Source organism: Centroberyx affinis, unplaced genomic scaffold (genome assembly GCF_046629955.1).
Source record: "Centroberyx affinis isolate AG114_WGS23_722 - 3 ecotype Tasmania unplaced genomic scaffold, CSIRO-AGI_Caff_v1 ptg001465l_1, whole genome shotgun sequence".
Lineage (NCBI taxonomy): Eukaryota > Metazoa > Chordata > Actinopteri > Beryciformes > Berycidae > Centroberyx > Centroberyx affinis.
In genome coordinates, this window is record NW_027279934.1 from 42172 (window position 1) to 62398 (window position 20227).

At 38.0% G+C, this 20227-nt stretch overlaps 1 protein-coding gene across 8 annotated transcripts; it reads left to right on the top strand.

Moving 5' to 3' along the window:
* The first annotated feature begins 1842 nt into the window (after positions 1-1842).
* On the top strand, positions 1843-18415 carry LOC139650214 (C-type lectin domain family 4 member A-like). Of its 8 annotated transcripts, XM_071526810.1 has the most exons (9): positions 14985-15103; positions 15550-15614; positions 15829-15900; positions 16161-16250; positions 16518-16568; positions 16623-16709; positions 16813-16982; positions 17198-17313; positions 17388-18415. In XM_071526810.1, the coding sequence occupies exons 1-9, from the start codon at positions 14988-14990 to the stop codon at positions 17521-17523; spliced, it is 903 nt and encodes a 300-aa protein (XP_071382911.1). In that variant the 5' UTR covers positions 14985-14987; the 3' UTR covers positions 17524-18415. The 8 variants fall into 8 exon arrangements, with proteins under 8 accessions (XP_071382909.1, XP_071382907.1, XP_071382908.1 ...); XM_071526809.1 differs by having other exon boundaries at positions 16518-16709; XM_071526808.1 differs by lacking the exons at positions 14985-15103; positions 15550-15614; positions 15829-15900; ... (3 more) ...; positions 16813-16982; positions 17198-17313 and adding exons at positions 1843-1994; positions 3551-3628; positions 6258-6374; ... (1 more) ...; positions 6952-7124; positions 14200-14312.
* The last annotated feature ends 1812 nt before the right edge of the window (positions 18416-20227 follow it).

Genomic DNA, 20227 nt, shown 5'->3' on the forward strand with positions numbered 1-20227 from the left:
GACCAAACGATGCTGGTGTGAAAGCTGTTTGAGGCTTTTCCACCAAGAATAAAATTCTGGGGGAAACACTGAATAGGCCTACTTCTGTTTTTTGGCATGAAAATAGTTGAATTTAAAGATACTGAATATGGGCACAAAATATCACCTATTGGCATTTTCAATACGAAAATATCAGCATCGGACCACCCTTAAACAACAATTTGCTGGAGCACGTCTGGAGCGCTTCAGCTGTACTGTAACCAGCCGCAAACACAGCTTATTATCATATATCTTATCTGCACTAGCTACAGTATATTAATACTCTGTCTGTCAATAGTCATAGCTATTTGTTACTTTGTGACTCTCACTAATCTGAAGATAACACATGTAGGTGTAAAGTCCACTTCCTCATACAAACAGAGCTTCAGTGAGAAACGACTCAGCATGTGGATCGATGTGTTGCTGCTAAAACACCCACTGATGTGTCAAACATTCTCTCACGGGCTGTTAATGAATGGACACGCTATATTTCATTAGTTTGAAGGTATTTGGCATCTGGTCTGGGCAGGTCACTTTAAAAATGTATTCCATTACAGTAACTAGTTCCCTTATCAAAAGTGTAATCAGTAATGTAATCCAAGGAGTTACCCAAACATACAAAAGTAGTGCATTCTGATTACCTTCAGTTAGTTTCAGATTACTTAACAATATTTTTTTTTAAGTATTCCCAGATGTAATCCTCTAACTTTTCGCAAGTATCTGTAATCAGAATGCTTTATTTTAGGTAATATAACCAAATACAGTTCCATGTTTGTTTTTTTTTGTATTTGTGTTAGAATACAAAACACTGTTGGAAGTATTCCTTTACCACCCAACTGCAGACAATTGAAATATAAATTCTGCAGACAATTGAAATCTGCAGACAACTGAAATATAAATGTGATTTTGAATGGTGTGGAATGTGTTAGATCTCTGGATTGGATGCAGCCTGGACCCCCTCCTGTGTCTCACTTCCTTTCTCCTCTTTCCTACTGTCCCAGAAATGACCTGAGGATGGATCGTCTACTCTTCTATTTCGATTTCTTTTATTTAATATTTACTTAACCAGGCAGTCCCAGTGAGACTGGAGACTTGGCCAAGAAAGCAGCATCAAGACAAACATACAAATTGCAGACACACAACATACCTCAGTGTATGTGAGCAAAAATACAATTAAAATCTCATAACAGAGGATATCAGAGTCAAAAGTTGCTATGTAAGCGCTCATAAAGGCATTAGGTCAGGAGCAGAGCAGCTGAATCTATATGAAGTTTGGCCAAAAAAAGCATAAATATATTGTATGTTAAAATATATATCTTATTGTGTCTATAAAGCCATTTTTATAAGCAGCACTGGGAAACACAAACAGCTCATACTGGTGCATTCTCCTGCTGCAAAAGTGTGAGAACAAGGGGTAGATGTACATTTTTATTTGACTATTATTGAGAAATTCTTACACCAGCCTTAACTTGAAAACCACTCTGTCACCACTGCGGTGAGGTTCATTTGGTTGCTGCTATCGCAACATGAAATGTGTGTTTCCCCATACAGTGAAAAGCAAATATCATTTCAGGTGGCATAATGTCCTCTCTCTTCCTATCTGGACACAAAGCTAACTTTCATAACGTTGCCTTTCATTGTGATCAGAAAGATGTCTATCTTGCCATAAACACACGGCCATATATTTTCAGTGTCAATAATGCAAATGAGTTGCTCTCACAGCCTTAGCAAAAAGGGGAAGTTGGTCATTTCAAAGCCGTGAGTGATAGACTCTACTGAACAGGGGAAACAACCACTTCTCCTGTCAGGCTGGACTGTGGTTATTATTCAGCCGAACTTCTCCAGATAGTTGTCAGACAGACAAGCATCCTGGACAGAAAGTTTGTTTAGTCTGTTATGTTCTGTCTGAGTGATGGAGGAAGAAGTTAATTACGCTTCAGTTGTATTCAAAGCTAACAAAGCTTCGCCACCTAAAGGTAAATTTAATTTTTTTTTATATACATACATAAATCAGGAATGGTGATTCCACTGTTGATATGGATCAAATATCTTTGCTTATGCGATCACAATCATAAGTAGCAAGTTGTAGTAAAGCATTGGGAAGGTTACTTTAAAAATGTAATCCATTAGTAACTATCTGCGTGAACTAATAATGCACTGCAATTGTAAACATTTAGTGACATAATCTGATTATCTGCAGTTACATTTACCACATCAGCCTGTACAGCCGTTATCAAACACTGTTTCAAGATGTAAAATTATTTGTCTTGTCAATATAAATCCCACGGTATTTTCCCTTTAATCCTGTTCTGAATACTAATTTATCACCAAACTAACTGCAGTGTGGCTCCTGGGGTTTTAACTGTAGCGTTACGTTTGTTCAAAATCAAATTGCTGTAAAATCTTACAGGTAATCCGTTACTCCCAAACATACGTCACCCCAACATCTCAGGGTTACATCGATGTATTGGGCCAATATTGGATATCGTCATTCATGTGGTACATCTCTGATCTGATGGAAGTTCCTCCCTGACCACAGCTACAGGGAAACAAAACCTGCAATGACTTTTCTTTTTGATTTTCCTTTCACGTTTTATTCATTCATTTAATTATTCAATATGTTTTTTTTGTGAAGTACTTCTTCATTTAAAGGCCTAATGTACCTCAGAGTTTCTGAGGTGTGCTGGGTCACTCTGCCTTAAAGAGCAGCTGACACTAAAATCATTTCATCAGTCTGGGTTTCAGTGGAGAGTTTTAGTGTCCCATGGTGGTCTAAATGCTGTTTCAGAGGCTTTTCCACCCTGACAAGAAGACAAATCTGGGGGAAACACTGAATACTTGAATGAATTTCCAACTTTAAACTGCAATAAGCGATTGTAGACCCTGTAACCAATCCTATGTGCTACGTGCAGATTTCCGTGAGACGTCATGATATAAACAAACAGCAACACACACGGACCAGCTGTGTTGTTGTTTTCACCTCTTTCCTAAAGCTTGTTGACAGGTTCGGCCCGAGTCGTAGCTTTTCCTTTTTTTGAAACTAGCTTGTCTCCTCCCTCGCTCGTTTAAAGCGGCGCTCTCCCGCTCCCCTCCCTGAACAAACATTCTGGTAATGGTGGAATCGATGAAGCGAGTGAGTAAATGTTTTCATCTAGTAAACTTGCTACCTGCCTCTTCACTTGTCATTGGGGGACATGTGACCTTCAGTGGGAGAAAAAACTGGCAACCGGCAACATTTCTCCATAGGTACGTTTATTTTAGCCATTAGCCTTTATGCACGGTTTGTCCTAAGGGGCTTCTGTAGCCCAGCAGGTTTGCTGTGTGTGTTTACAGCTGTGTTGTGGTTTCTGTCACCCTCTAGTGGTCGGAAAAAATCACTTAGTGTAACTTTAAAGGCACAGAATATCAGCACAAAATGCTATCAGCAACTTCAGTCTCAACTACTGGTGTATTGGTATTGGCCTTCAAAAACCCATATTGGCCAAATCCTGTACAGTAATAGACCATAAGATTATTTTCTTCTTCCTTTCAGCTAAAAGTGAGGAGGAGACTGTGTACGATGAAGTGAAGGTTCAGGAAAAGACAACAAATCAAACTGCTGACACACCAGGTAAGCTGTACAGTAGAGGAAGGCAGCATTCAGCATTCAGATGTTATTCCTATGTGCCAAAGAGGATAATAATAGTGCTAGTGGGAATAATGTTACTGCTGCTACCACTACTACCACTACTACTACTATACTACTACTACTACTACTACCACTACTACTATTACTACTACTACTACTACTACTACTACCACTACTACTACTATACTACTACTACTACTACTGCTACTACCACCACCATTACTACTACTGCTACTAATAATAATAATAATAATTTGTGCAGAATTTTGATACATTTACAAAATTACAAATGTACATATATAAATGGTGAAATGACTTAGTGCAAATCTGACATTTTGAAGAATAAAACTGAAATAAAGACTATTTTGTTCTCTTTAATGATACATGCAGCATGGAGAGAAAGCTTATGTGGAGACAGGGCCAAACAAGGTCAAACATCTCCTAGACAAAGTGTCTCCTAGACCAGTGATTCTCAACGTGGGGTCCGGGGACCACCGGGGGTCCTTGAGGGGGTTCCAGGGGGTCCCAAGCAAACTGATGGATTGTTAAACTTCAAAATTATTTCATTTACAAGAAACTAACACAATTAGAGAATGTAGAAGAATGACTGTTTTGGTCATAGTTTCTCTGTTATCTCTCTACCTACAATACAGACAGTCATGGGAGTCTGGAACAAATCATATCTGACAATAAAAATATTCTTATATTTGGGTCTGAGAGACAAAATCTCATCAAATGGGGGTCCGTGGCTCTAATGTGGACTAAATTAGGGTCCTTGATATGAAAAAGGTTGAGAATCACTGTCCTAGACAAGGCAACGTCTCAAGATGGCATCACGATTACAGGAATGTCCTTCTAATTCTGAACCTCTAATTACATGTGGACACATGAAGGAAGAAAGCAGATATCCTGGCCTCAAGCAAAGACACACAATGCAACTTTTTCTCCGCACTTTTACAGCAAGATGAGGCTTATTTTATTTTACAGTGGTGGCAATCGTTCTAAATGTGAAAACGGACTGTACTGAGATGTTTTACTTAAGTGAAAGTAGCAATACAACAATGTAAAGATACTCCATTACAAGTAAAAGTCCTGCATTCAAAATCTTACTTAAGTAAAAGTACATAAGTATTGGCAGCAAAATGTACTTAGAGTATCAAAGTAAACGTACTCATTATACAAAACAAAATTTAGAGAGTTATATTTTTCATAAATGATTGGAATATTAATACTGATTCATTGACATACATGTACATGTAAGCAGCATTTTAAAGTTGTCAACGTGAAGCTAATCTTAACAATTTAGCTATACTTTTGGGTAGTCTAATCTATAACAATGCTATTTTATAGTTATTTTATAAAGATGATCAAATGTTTTAAATATAAAATATTGATCTGAAAAGTAACTATAGCTGTGAAATAAATGTAATGGAGTAAAAAGTACAATATTTCCCTCTAAAATGTAGTGGAGTATAAGTGCAAAGTAGCATAAAATGGAAATACTCAAGTAAAGTATAAATACCTCAAAATTGTACTTAAGTACAGTACTTGAGTAAATGTACTTAGCTACTTTCCACCACTGTCGGTCAGTAATACAAATTGAGCTTTCAGGCCAAATGAAAATCATATTACTGAAATAAAGACGTATCTACAGTACCTTTAAGGTTATATTTCTGTCAAAATTAATTAGAAAAATCATTTTCTGGAGATACTACAGTTTTTATTACATGTTTACAAATTATGTCATGTTCAAAGTTTTTTTTTTGTCTTCTCAAAGAGTTTTTCAGGTTCATATTGAACAGTCATAGACCATAAGAGACAGGGAGACAATTGCTTGATATAGTGTGATAAAAAGTCACTCATCAATAAACAAACATATTTATACAGGCGTATAATTTCATATGTAAATTGAGCAATGGAAATATTTCATAAGTAAATTAATCTAATTGCAGTGGGCATAAATGAGTCTACTCTCTCAGGACAGTAGAAAATGGCACTGGCCTTCCTCAATGTCTCGTTTCACAAGTGATAAAGTTATTAAAGTGGTAAATCACAAGATTCTTATTTTTTTTTCTTTTTGTTTTGGTGATATCTTTGTCGCTCAGCCTCACCGTGGTGTTTCTGCACTGCACTTCCCAGAGATCACCTGTCAATCAAACAATGTGGGCGGAGCTTGGATTTTCAGTTGATGCAGTTTGTGTTTCTCTTTTCTCTGTCTGTTCAGCCATGGTGGCTATCGCTGCTCATGCTAACTACCCAGTTCTTCTTCTTCTGTTTATTTCAAACAAACATAAAACGCTTCCTGTGCGTCAGAGGATTTTTCCCAGGAAAGAGCTACCAGACACCGGCTGTTTAGAACAGACAGTGGAAAAGCTTTATGAACTGGATATAGGTTGGATCACTGTTGTAATATCAGTTGGTGATAGCACGTAGCAAAGCGTACATCTCTTGTTACTTTAAAATCACCAAACCCCCTAACCCATCCCCCCATCATCCCTGTCTCTCTCCACTGTAAACTGTCAAATAAATCAGAAATGCCACAAAAATTGTCTTAAATCTGATTGCAAACAACTGAAATAACTGTTTCTGTTCCATTGCTGTTTGCCATCAGGAGTCTTGCCAGACGGGAAGTCGTCCAGCAGTTGTCCTCATGTTCAGGTGGTGGCGTGGTGTTTGGGGATTCTTTGTGTTATCTTGCTGTCGGCCGTCATAGCCCTCTGTGTCTACTGTAAGTACACACGTCTGCTATAATACTGTTGTTCCTTCTTCTGTATAAGCTAATCACTTTGGAGGTAGATCTTAGAGTATAACACAAAAACTAGAATTACACCAGTGTTTTGTTTTAAGGGAACAATTTTCTTATTGTAGTTGCTACAGCAATTCATGAGCGTGAGAGGTTGGTAAGTGATCTGAAAGCAGACAGTGACAACCTGACCAACCGCATCAACAACCTCAGCTCAGCCAATGATGAATTGAGGAAGGATTACAGCAATCTGACAATCCTGATAGGCAACCGGACACATGGCAATGGCATCTTGGAGAGCAGAAACAAGAACCTGACTACAGAAAACCTGCAGCTGAAGACAGAGAAGAGCAACTTAGAGAGACGAATAGAAAACATGACCGGAGAGAGGAATGAGCTCAACTTGACTCGTGCCCAGTGGAGCCTTAATGCCTACTGCCCCAAAGAACGAAACAGTAAGTCATCTTAAAACCAGTTCAGTTTGGTCCAAAAATGAGTCAGTGATAAAGAAATCACAACACAGTAATCATATTTATTAATTTTCCTTTCTTATTTCTCTCAGGGAGACAGTGTAAAGCTTGTCAGCAGGGCTGGATCCACTCTCCCTCCCTGTCCAGCTGCTATGGGATTGTAGACGAAACAAATGATTCTAAACAGAAAACGTGGGAAGAAGCTCGAGAAGACTGCAGAGGAAAGAATTCACATTTGGTTATTATAGGAAGTCTAGAGGAACAGGTAAACAGAACACTATGGGAATGTTAACATGACAGGAACAGGGAGGGAGATTAATATATGTGGGATTTATTAGCAGAGTTAGTTTGGAAAAGCAGCTTCAGAAAATCGTAAAAGAAGTTTGAAAAAGATAAAAAAAAAAGAGTCCTAAACTCACAATGTGTCACTTTCAACCAACATTTCTGTCATTAATCATCATTAATTCTGTGGTCATAAGGAATTCATCTATGCTAATAATTACGGCCGCACCAGTGAAACCAGTGGCTACTGGATTGGCTTGACAGATGCAGCTGGGAGTTGGAAGTGGGTTGATGGAAGCGATCTGACTGAAGAGTAAGACACATTCCTAAACACCATGAATCATAAAATCTGTCACCCATCATCTAACCATCATGTTCTTCCCTCAGCTACTGGATAAAACAACCTGCTGCCAACGCTCACTGTGCCATTTCTCTCAGAAAGACTTCGCCCTATGGATGGAATGCTGTGGACTGTACTGAGAGAAACAGATGGATCTGTGAAATGAAAGCTTTGTCTGTTTAGGCATTGCTGTCAGAACTGATAACGTTATTGTAAAATTGTGCTTTGTATTATGTATTGATTACCTGTAATGCAGTAAACTGTAATTTGAATAGTGTTATTAACATCATTTACAATGCAACCAGTATCAAACATTATTTCTAGATGTGTAGAATGATGATTGTGTCTAGAATCTTACAGCGACTCATTTGTATTCAAACATGATCATGAATAATTATCCTGTGTGTGTGTGTGTGTGTGTGTGTGCGTGTGAGTGTGAGTGTGTGTGAGAGAGAGAGAGAGAGAGATGCATTAATTGCTTACAAATTTGGGGTGAATAATATTGTAAATGTAACTGTTGAGAGTCAGTATTTAGAACAATATAGAAATTGGCCTCAAGGGGGCGCTGAAAGGACAATTCCAGCTTGATTGGAGTTTTTGCTGCATTCTCTTACTGGTTTACATCACTGTCGATCATTTAAGTGCTTTGATCATGTTATGAGATATCTGCCATTTTTCCCTCATCTCAGTTGTTTTTCACAGTAAACATTTTGAAATAAATGCTGTTGAAATATTATGAGTTACTTCCAGAGAAGAAGAGGGCAGCAGCTTTAAGCAGTAATTGTGTAAAATGACTTGTGTATAATTACTTTTTCGTTTTCATGTTAAATGTCATCTGTTTCTTCTCAACTCTTGAATGAGGTCAGGGGACCCCTGGGTGATGTGTAACTGGTTAGGGTGAGGAGGATGTGACACAGGAGAGAGAGAGAGAGAGAGAGAGAGAGAGAGAGAGAGAGAGAGAGAGAGAGAGAGAGAGAGAGAGAGAGAGAGAGAGAGAGAGAGAGAGCTGGGCCTTTTGACAACTCTTGTCACTGTGTTCAACATTTGACCAGGTAAATCTGTCCATCTCTTATCAACGACCTCAGGAACTACAGAGACAATCAAAAATGAAGCAATTGTAATGGCCAGACATACTCAAACTATTCTATCTATCTATCTATCTATCTATCTATCTATCTTCTGATCATTTTATCTGGAAGCTGGTTTTTTTTTTAGTTATATTTGTTCACCAGTGAATAAATCTGCAGCCAGACATTCTTGTTATTGATTCATGTTTTATTTCAACTTACTCCTTGAAAATGAAAGAAAGCTTTCATCAAGTTAGAAAGAACCACATGAGACAGGATCCTCTAACATGTTTGAACAGGATAAGACAGTAACAGGTCCGGCCTCAGTCTGTCTTGGTGTGTCTGCTCCATTTGGACTTCACTACCAGGTTACATACACTGTCAACATCAGCACCAACACAGCTCTGTAGAGAGGGATAGGAGGAATCATTATCAGGGAAATATCATATTGTGTATTTCACAAAGTGGGATTTCATCTCCAAAATTCTAGAAAAGGTGGTCATATAACATAACAGAATATTTTTTATTATCCTTAACTATTTTTTTATCTATCTTTCTTCAGCCCTCGAGGTAGATAAAACTGAGGTTTTAGCAGTTGGAGCAAAGTTGCAGAGAGAATCGGAGTTAACTCCATTATCACAAAATGTTAAATTTGGGTGTTATCATTGACTGTGATCTGAACTTTGAGCCACACATAAGGACTGTTAACTAAAGCTGAATTTTACCACCTGAAGAATATTTCAAAAGTCAAACTGAACTTTTTATTTATTTTTTTACCAAATGACGTATGAACACGACTGCATCTCCAACTGAACACCAGCTCATTTTAACCACTGGAGGGCAAAACTGAGCCAGGCTTATTCAGATAAATACCATAAAAACCAACCAAGCAGCCAAAGCCACGGGTGAAGCCAAGGAAGTGTCTGAAAGCTGCAGTTCCTCTAACGTCGGCTAGGCTCGGCTCCAAAAAGACTCTCAAACCCACCCAACTCCATTCATGTCTATGGGACGACAGCTCAACTTCTCACTCAAAATATAAAGTCAATCATTTTTTTTGACAAGAGGTTATGGTCTCAGTAACTAATTTCACTTTCACACAAAGGCTGGAGTCTAGCTGAGGTCTTTCCATGACAGAGTGTATGATCCAGCAGCGAGTGGATGGCAAACCAGGGATTATAAACTGTGTGCTGATGAGCTGATGGGAAGCAGGTGAGCAGACTGGGGATGAGCTGATTACAGGCAGGTGTGCAGGAAGAGCTTGAGCTGGGAGCCAGGAGAACAAGGGGAGACCACGCCCACACACAACAAGACAGACAGAGAGAGACAGACAAAAGATCACTGGGAACACCGGGAAAAGGAAACACAAGGAAAATACAAGGGCTAGGCAGGGATCATGACAGCATCTCCTATATTTTTTTTTTATGACTTGTTAACTAGCTCTGATGTAAACTTCATTGCATTTTAATGAACAAAATGTGCTATATAAATGAAGTTTGATTGATTGGTTGATTGATACTAAATTCTTACATCAAATCCGTAAAAGCTTACTGTCTTGATTAAATAAATTGATTCTAATCTGACTAATTCTGTGATTAAAAAACAAGAATGGGATTAATGAAGTGATATTACTACAACTACTAATACTATTTCATCATGGTTTATGTGTATTTTCCCAATACTATATACTCAATCAAACAAAACAATCTTCCCAAGTTCATGAGTTCTGTTTGGATTCTGATAATAAAATCTCAAATTGATATTTCAACATTTGTATTTTATTATCTATTTGGTTTTTTTTTTAGAGAAAATTTAGGAAGAGGCTGACATTGACCAGTTGACATTTGCCAGAGAAACCGCTGAACACACTGCAGACTCGAATCACTGAACGACAAGAATCAGAAGGAAAACCTGCATCCACAATAGTGACAACCAACATCCAAGAAAGTCCCCGTACTATTTTTGTCACAGAGTCAAAGAGTCTGGTCAGGACAGGAGAGCATTGAGTAATGTTTGATGTTTATTGACCTCTATCAGCGACCAAGAACTATGTTTACATGGACAGCAATAATTCGACTATTGGCCTTATTCTAAATAAGACAATATTCTGATGAGCTTCCATGTGTTGCCTATAGAACTATTCCATTCATATCCCTGTTTACATGATGTGGAACAAAGTCCGATTAACAGAACAAAGGAGAATCACTGGAGTCACAAGCTACTATCGTTTCCAGCATTTCTGGTGTCAGTCATGTTTTTCCTCTGTAAACAAGTTCCCAACCTCTGGAAGGCAGAGCGAGCGTCGTCAAGCGGTCGGATCGCCGCTCGTGTCGCAAAAAGCCGCAAATCCTCCGATAGAGAGTCCTAGTTGGATTCAGGTGTTTACGGTCTAAAATGCCCTTCAATAATGAGACTAAAATCAGAATACTCCACATGTCTTAATGCAATTCTGCTTACTACGTCTATGACCTTATTCGGGTTAAGGTAATCATAAAATGCTGTTTACATGGCAATTTCTTATTCAGACTATTGTCTTTATTGCCAAGAATCTTACTTACACCTTTTTGAGTGTTTTAGGGTGGATTTTTCATTTAGGAGATACCCTGTATTGAAAGATAAGAAGAGTTTTGATCTGCTGACCGCAAGAATTATTTTCAGTTGTTGTTGTTAGATCATCCACAATGTACAACTGTAATTAGGGCGTTGTACATGAAGGACCACACTGCATGCATGGATGAAGCTCTTACAATGGAACAGAGGAACTGGTATTGGAGCCAAAGAGCAATTACATGGCCTGCACCCATTGTAGTTATGGCCTTTCTAACGCACATAGATGGGCTTGTTTTTTAACTTGTATTTCCAGCTGCAGGTTTGCTGAAGTCAGGTTGTTGACGAGGCTCGTTAGGTGTTGATTTGCTTTAGGGCCATCTGGTTTTCTCTCAGCTCTCTCTAGTTTCCTCTCAGCTCTGCGTTGTTCTCAGAAATGACCGAGATAACTGTAGTGAAGGAAACAGGAAGGTCTTCAGATGTCAGATCGGTAATACTATAAGAATTTGTTGTGCTGTCAGTTTATGACTAGATTAAATTGAAACAATTTTGCATAAAATTGAACTGATATTCACATAACATTGTGACATTCCTGTTACCGCCCCATCCCCTTTACTTTTAGAGAGCAAGCCTGGGACCGAGTATTTCATCTGAACATTAATAAGGACATGTATATTCTTACAGAATAGGGGATAAATGTTCAGTTTGTACTCACAGTAGATACGAGGAGCCATGATTCCTACCAGTATCACCCAACACACTGCAATCAGTAGAGAAGACTGGAAATGGGAGGGAGAGCTCTCATCTAGCAGAAACAACAAAGAATCCAGTCAGATATCCTCAACAAGATGATTCAACAGTTTAACAGTTTCAGCATGAAACACACTGTTCCTTGCAAATTTTATCACTTTCAATTTTCAATGTTCAAGTCAAAACTTATTTTTTAGTTCCCATACATGTAATATAAAATAAAAGAATGTATAATTCATAATTTACCTGATGATGATTTAACAGTCAAATGTATTTTAATTGTCAATATAGAACAAAATGTTTGTTGTAAATATACAGTTAGTTTCAAATTTAATACTCAAAAATCATGTTTTTTAATTATCACACATTAACTCTAGATATTAATGATTAATGAGGAATTAATGAATCCATAACCATTTCATAATTTCATAATACTCACATCCTACTGCATTAGCACAGTCAGCCTCTTCCTCAATTTTCTCTAAAATATGATAGATAATGCTTATCAGATCAACATGACATCAGCTTCTAAACCATAAGGAACAACACAGTCACAACCTCACAGCAGAACTACAAACACCAAACACAGTGGACCTTCAGTGTGAAATAAAACTCTGGCACTCTGTCAGCGTTGAGACTTCCCTTCCAGCCCTCATACAGGACTGTTGCTGATCTGTCTGATTTGTGCAGGATGAACAGAAAAGCACAGGAGCCGGCTGTTATTTTCAAAAACCCTCATGTTTCTCTGTCTGCAGGTAAGATGCTTTTACTACATCAGATCTTGTTGAATTGCTTGAATCCCTTTAGAAACAATCTTTCCAAGTCCGTCTTGTGAATTATGAGTTCTCCGATCTGTTCAACACACTGCAATTAAAATCTTAATGAATATAAAAGATAGGCTATATATATAAATATATATATATATGTATATAAGATATTTCAACATTTTCATTGTTCAGACAAAATTGAGGAAGAAGCTGACTATGCTAATACCACGGGAAGCATTGCTGATCAAAGTCCAGCCATTTCAGGTAAATTATGAAATGCAATACATTATTTACCATACTATAATGAAATTTGTAAAATTTCTGTCATTTTCAAAATGACAGAAAAATATAATTGTTTCATGTGTTTTTATTAATCATCATAATCCGAACCAAATGCTTGGGAACTACAAAAGATGAAATTTTGACATGAACATCGAAAATTGAACACTGTACATGATGCATATTTACAAGGAAAAGTGTGTTTTATACTGAAACTGTTAAACTGTTGAATCATCTTGTTGAGGATATCTGACTGGATTCTTTGTTGTTTCTGCTAGATGAGAGCTCTCCCTCCCGTTTCCAATCTTCTCTACTGATTGCAGTGTGTTGGGTGATACTGGTCGGAATCATGGCTCCTCGTATCTACTGTGAGTACAAACATTTATCCCCTATTCTGTAAGAATATACATGTCCTTATTAATGTTCAGATGCAATGCTATCTGTCCCAGACTTGTCCCTAAAATCAAGGGAGGGTGGGGTCAGAGTGTCATGAGTGAGAATAACTTTTATGTGCCAATCAAACTTGATGTCAGATTATTTCTATGACCTTGTCCCACAGTGACAGCACAACAAATTCTTATAATGTGACTGATCTGACAGCCCAAGACCTTCCTGTTTCCTTCACTGTAGTTACCTCGGTCATTTCTGAGATCAACGCAGAGCTGAGAGAAAACCAGACTGGTTCAGCAGCAGCCTGTGGTATCTTAGAGAGCAGAAACAAGAGCCTGACTACAGAAAACCTGCAGCTGAAGACAGAAGACAACTTGACTCGTGCCCAGTGGAGCCTTGATGCCTACTGCCCCAAAAAAGTAAACAGTCAAGGTAATCTTAAAACCAGTTCAGTTTTGATCCAACATTAGCCAGTGATAAAGAAATCACAACACAGTAATCATATTTATTAATTTTCCTTTCTTATTTCTCTCAGAGAGACACTGTGGACCTTGTCAGGAGGGCTGGATCCACTCTTCTTCCCTGTCCAGATGCTACGCGATTGTATACGAAAAGTTTTATTATAAACAAAAAACCTGGGAAGAAGCTCTAGACGACTGCAGAGGAAAGAATTCAGATTTGGTTATTATAGGAAGTCGAGAGGAACAGGTAAACAGAACACTATGGGAATGTTAACATGACAGGAACAGGGAGGGAGATTAATATATGTGGGATTTATTAACATAGTTAGTTTGGAAAAGCAGCTTCAGAAAATCAAATGAAGTTTGGAACAGATAAAAAGAGTTCTAAACTCAAAATGTGTCAATTTCAATATTAAACAAAAACATTTCTGATAATTCTCATTAATTCTGTGATCATCAGGAATTCATCTACAGACACAGTTGGGGCACCAATGAAACCAGTGGCTACTGGATTGGCTTGACAGATGCAGCTGGGAGTTGGAAGTGGGTTGATGGAAGCGATCTGACTGAAGAGTAAGACACATTCCTAAACACCATGAATCATAAAATCTGTCACCCATCATCTAACCATCATGTTCTTCCCTCAGATACTGGATAAAACAACCTGCTGCCAACGCTCACTGTGCCATTTCTCTCAGAAAGACCTTCAGAAAGCCCTATGGATGGAATGCTGTGAACTGTACTCGGAGAAACAGATGGATCTGTGAAATGAACGCTTTGTCTGTTTAGGCATTGCTGTCAGAACTGGGAAGGTTACTGTAAAATTGTGCTTTGTATTAAGTATTGATTACCTGTAATGCAATCAATTGTAATTTGAATAGTGTTATTAACATCATTTACAATGCAACCAGTATCAAACATTATTTCAAGATGTGTAAAATGATGCCTGTGTCTAGAATCTTACAGCGACTTATTTGTCTTCAAACATGATCATGAATAATCCTACAAGTAATTCCCTGTGTGTGTGTGTGTGAGAGAGAGAGAGAGAGAGAGAGAGATGTATTAATTGCATACAAATTTGGGGTGAATAATACTGTAAATGCGGCTGTTGAGAGTCAGTATTTAGAACAATATAGAAATTGGCCTCAAGGGGGCGCTGAAAGGACAATTTCAGCTTGATTGGAGTTTTTGCTGCATTCTCTTACTGGTTTACATCACTGTTGATCGTTTAAGTGCTTTGATCATGTTATGAGATATCTGCCATTTTTCCCTCATCTCAGTTGTTTTTCAAAGGAAAACATTTTGAAACAGGTCCGGCCTCAGTCTGTCTTGGTGTGTCCGCTCCATTTGGACTTCACTACCAGGTTACATACACTGTCAACATCAGCACCAACACAGCTCTGTAGAGAGGGATAGGAGGAATCATTATCAGGGAAATATCATACTGTGTATTTTATAAAGTGGAATTTCCCTGTTTGTCTGATGGAGCTTCAGTCTTTTTTGGTTTGTCTAAACAGAACTGAAAGAAAGTAGGGAAATGTATTTCCATTATGATAAGAGACACTAGAAAATGCACAACTATAGTAGCGTGAGAAGATGCTAGAGTCACATAGTTTTGGTTAACAGCTTTTGAGACACCTCTGCTTATCAGATCAGCTTCTAAACCATAAAGAACAACACTGTCACAACCTCACAGCAGAACTACAAATATCAAACACAGTGTGAAATAAAACTCTGGCACTCTGTCAGCGTTGAGACTTCCCTTCCAGCCCTCGTACAGGACTGTTGTTGATCTGTCTGATTTGTGCAGGATGAACAGAAAAGCACAGGAGCCGGCTGTTATTTTCAAAAACCCTCATGTTTCTCTGTCTGCAGGTAAGATGCTTTTACTACATCAGATCTTGTTGAATTGCTTGAATCAAAACAATGTTTCTATGTCCGTTTTGTGAATTATGAGTTCTCCGATCTGTTCGACACACTGTGCAGGATTCTGCAAATAATATCTTAACGAATATATAAGATAGGCTATACATATACAGTATATAAATATACAGTATATATAAGATATTTCAACATTTTCATTGTTCAGACAAAATTGAGGAAGAGGCTGACTATGCTAATACAACAGGAAGCATTGCTGATCAAAGTCCAGCCATTTCAGGTAAATTATGAAATGCAATACATTATTTACCTTACTAATGAAATTTGTTTAAAAACGACAGAAAAATATAATTGTTTCATGTATTTCTGATTAATCTTAAACATATGTATGGGAACTACAAAAGATGAAATTTTGACATGAATGTTGAAAATTGAACACTGTACATGATGCATATTTACAAGGAACAGAGTGTTTTCTACTGAAACTGTTGAATCATCTTGTTGAGGATATCTGACTGGATTCTTTGTTGTTTCTGCTAGATGAGAGCTCTCCCTCCCATTTCCAATCTTCTCTACTGATCGCAGTGTGTTGGGTGATACTGGTAGGAATCATGGCTCCTCGTATCTACTGTGAGTACAAACTGAACATTTATCCCCTATTCTGTAAGAATATTCATGTCCTTATTAATGTTCAGATGCAATGCTATCTGTCCCAGACTTGTTCCTAAAATCAAGGGAGGGTGGGGTCAGAGTGTCATGAGTGAGAATAACTTTTATGTGCCAATCAAACTTGATGTCAGATTATTTCTATGACCTTGTCCCACAGTGACAGCACAACAAATTCTTATAATGTGACTGATCTGACAGCCCAGGACCTTCCTGTTTCCTTCACTGTAGTTACCTCGGTCATTTCTGAGATCAACGCAGAGCTGAGAGAAAACCAGACTGGTTCAGCAGCAGCCTGTGGTATCTTAGAGAGCAGAAACACACACCTGACTACAGAAAACCTGCAGCTGAAGACAGAAGACAACTTGACTCGTGCCCAGTGGAGCCTTGATGCCTACTGCCCCAAAAAAGTAAACAGTCAAGGTAATCTTAAAACCAGTTCAGTTTTGATCCAACATTAGCCAGTGATAAAGAAATCACAACACAGTAATCATATTTATTAATTTTCCTTTCTTATTTCTCTCAGAGAGACAGTGTAAAGCTTGTCAGAAGGGCTGGATCCACTCTCCCTCCCTGTCCAGCTGCTATCAGATTATAACTCATGATAGTTCTGGTCTGAAAATGTGGGAAGAAGCTCGAGAAGACTGCAGAGGAATGAATTCAGATTTGGTTACTATAGGAAGTCCAGAGGAACAGGTAAACGGAACACTATGGGAATGTTAACATGACAGGAACAGGGAGGGAGATTAATATATGTGGGATTTATTAGCAGAGTTAGTTTGGAAAAACAGCTTCAGAAAATCATAAATTAAGTTTGGAACAGATAAAAAGAGTTCTAAACTCACAATGTGTCACTTTCAATATTGAACTAAAACATTTCTGATAACTGTCATTAATTCTGTGATCATCAGACATTCATCTATGAACACAGTTGGGGCCACACCAATGAAACCAGTGGCTACTGGATTGGCTTGACAGATGCAGCTGGGAGTTGGAAGTGGGTTGATGAAAGCGATGTGACTGAAGAGTAAGACACATTCCTAAACACCATGAATCATAAAATCTGTCACCCATCATCTAACCATCATGTTCTTCCCTCAGATACTGGATAAAACAACCTGCTGCCAACGCTCACTGTGCCATTTCTCTCAGAAAGACTCGGCCCAAAGGATGGAATGCTGTGGACTGTACTGAGAGAAACAGATGGATCTGTGAAATGAACTCTTTGTCTGTTTAGGCATTGCTGTCAGAACTGGGAAGGTTCCTGTAAAATTGTGCTTTGTATTAAGTATTGATTACCTGTAATGCAGTAAACTGTAATTTGAATAGTGTTATTAACATCATTTACAATGCAACCAGTATCAAACATTATTTCAAGATGTGTAAAATGATGCTTGTGTCTAGAATATTACAGCGACTCATTTGTATTCAAACATGATCATGAAAAATTATCCTACAAGTAATTACCTCATTGTGTGTGTGTGTGTGTGTGTGTGTGTGTGAGAGAGAGAGAGATAGAGAGAGAGAGAGAGAGAGAGAGGGGTTCATTAATTGCTTACAAATTTGGGGTGAATAATACTGTAAATGTAACTGTTGAGAGTCAGTATTTAGAACAATATAGAAATTTGCCTCAAGGGGGCGGTGAAAGGACAATTTCAGCTTGATTGGAGTTTTTGCTGCATTCTCTTACTGGTTTTACATCACTGTTGATCGTTTAAGTGCTTTGATCATGTTATGAGATATCTGCCATTTTTCCCTCATCTCAGTTGTTTTTCAAAGTAAACATTTTGAAATAAATGCTGTTGAAATATTATAAGTTACTTCCAGAGAAGAAGAGGGCAGCAACTTCAGAATCAGAAATAGAATCAGCTTGATTGGCCAAATATGTACACATACAAGGAATTTGACTCCGGTTTTTCCGTTGCTCACAATGTACTTACACAGAATAAATATACAGCTAAAAACAAGGACAACAAAATGGAGGTAAACCTAAACATCTAACTACTATGTACAAATATGCATATATATAAAAAAAGTTTAAAAAAAAGTATAGAAAGTATATATATGTATATAAATAAACATATGTAAAGAACACTGAGACAGTAGTGCAATGGTGCAGAGTGCAAAGATGCTGGAATAAATGCTGGAATAAATATATATAATATACACAAATCAGCTATTCTTTTTTTTTTCTTTTTTTTTCCTTTCCCTTTTTTGTGATTAAACTTTTTATTGCTTTTTCAGCATTTGAACATACATTATAAATTTACAAACAATATTCAAATTTAAAGAAAAGAGAGAAAGAAAAAAAAAAAAAAGGAAAACAAAAAAGAAAATGCACATTCCTCTTGACAGTGTGTAACACAGGCTATCATACAACAATATTACATCTCATATTCATTCACTGAGCATAGACAATTAGACGATGTACAGAGACCAAGGATGGGGTATATAGGGCTGGACGATATGGTTACAATCAATATCATCATAATCACAAGGAACTTTCTCGACGTCAACATATATCACAACATGGTTCACGCATGCAAATTCACGTCAAATAATCAAATCAATGTTCATCCCATTGAACCGAATGGCAATGTCAGGTGTGATGCCAAACAAAACCAAAATCTTCAAACAATATTCCTACCACACCTCATCCCATCAGAGTTTCCAAGTAAAACCTGCTTGCTATCATCCACCTAGACAGCAGAAACGTGTGTCACGACATTAAGATATCCTCATATCATCACAACACGACTCCACCGAAAGACGACAAACGACAACATTGAATTATCGTCCAGCCCTAGGGGTATATGAATATCAATTGTCATGATAATCATCTCCACCTATCATTTCCAAATAGGGACCCCAGATCTTCCTGAAAACATTTAAACTATTATTAACTCTATGGATAAGCTGCTCAAAAGAAGCTATCCTAGCCAGCTCATCTCTCCATTCTTTGAAACTGTTTTTCTCTTTCGATTTCCAATGCCTTAGCACTATCCTGCTTCCCATTATGAGGGCTAATTTCACCCAGGAACACACTTGTGGGGATAGGTTGGTCTCCAATGGCAGGATACCCAATATGCATAATGCTGGGCCCTCAGTGAACTCTGTTTTCAGTATATTATTGATACATTGAACAATAGCTGTCCAGAAGTCCTGTACCATTTCACATTCATATAACATGTGGGCCAACGTACCCCTTTCTTTGTTGCATCTCCAACAGCTATCGCCCTCCCTAAGCCCCAACCTAGACATTTTTGCTGGAGTCCAGTAATTCCTATTCATTATTTTAAATGAAATTAGACACGTCTGCATGTCTTGGGCTATAGAGTACCATGACTGTACTGCTTTCTTCCAGGCTTCCCTGTGAAAAGGTGTTCCAAGGTCTTTTTCCCATGTGAGCTTAACACCCTCATAGTTTAGGGATTGATGTTTTCTAAGCATGTTATAAAACCTGGATGGAGAAATCAGCTATTCTATGGAGGATGATGATGATGATGATGATGGGGGGGGGGGATTATATACATGAGGTAGGTGTTACAGGTTTATTGCACAGGGATAGTTTCTGTCATTTAAGTGATTTAAGTGTTCATCAGAGTGATGGCCTGTGGGAAGAAACTGTTCTTGTGTCTGGTTGTTTTGGCGTACAGTGTTCTGTAGCGCCTACCAGAGCAGAGTTGGAACAGGCTGTGTTGTTGTGGTTTCCCCATGTGACAAAATAATCTTTTCTCAAGGCAGAAGAATGGTACAATGTGAAGATCTTTATTGGCAACAAAGACCTGAGTTTTTCCTGCAGAAGAACTGGCTTCATGCCAGACCACAATAGCTTTTATACACTTTTTCAGCATGACACCCCTTTAAGTTAACCACTCCTTCCCATGGGGTTTTTCCATAAGATCTCTCTGTTCAGTGTCACTTCTGGGTGAGGGCTGAGC

Bases quoted from the DNA above. Each gene is read 5' to 3' on its own strand.
- LOC139650214 (XM_071526806.1), top strand. From the start codon at position 1,931: ATGGAGGAAGAAGTTAATTACGCTTCAGTTGTATTCAAAGCTAACAAA. The intron at 3,629-6,257 runs GTAAGCTGTACA...GTTTGCCATCAG, and splicing joins TCAAACTGCTGACACACCAG to GAGTCTTGCCAGACGGGAAG. The intron at 7,125-14,199 runs GTAAACAGAACA...TGTGATCATCAG, and splicing joins TAGGAAGTCTAGAGGAACAG to GAATTCATCTACAGACACAG.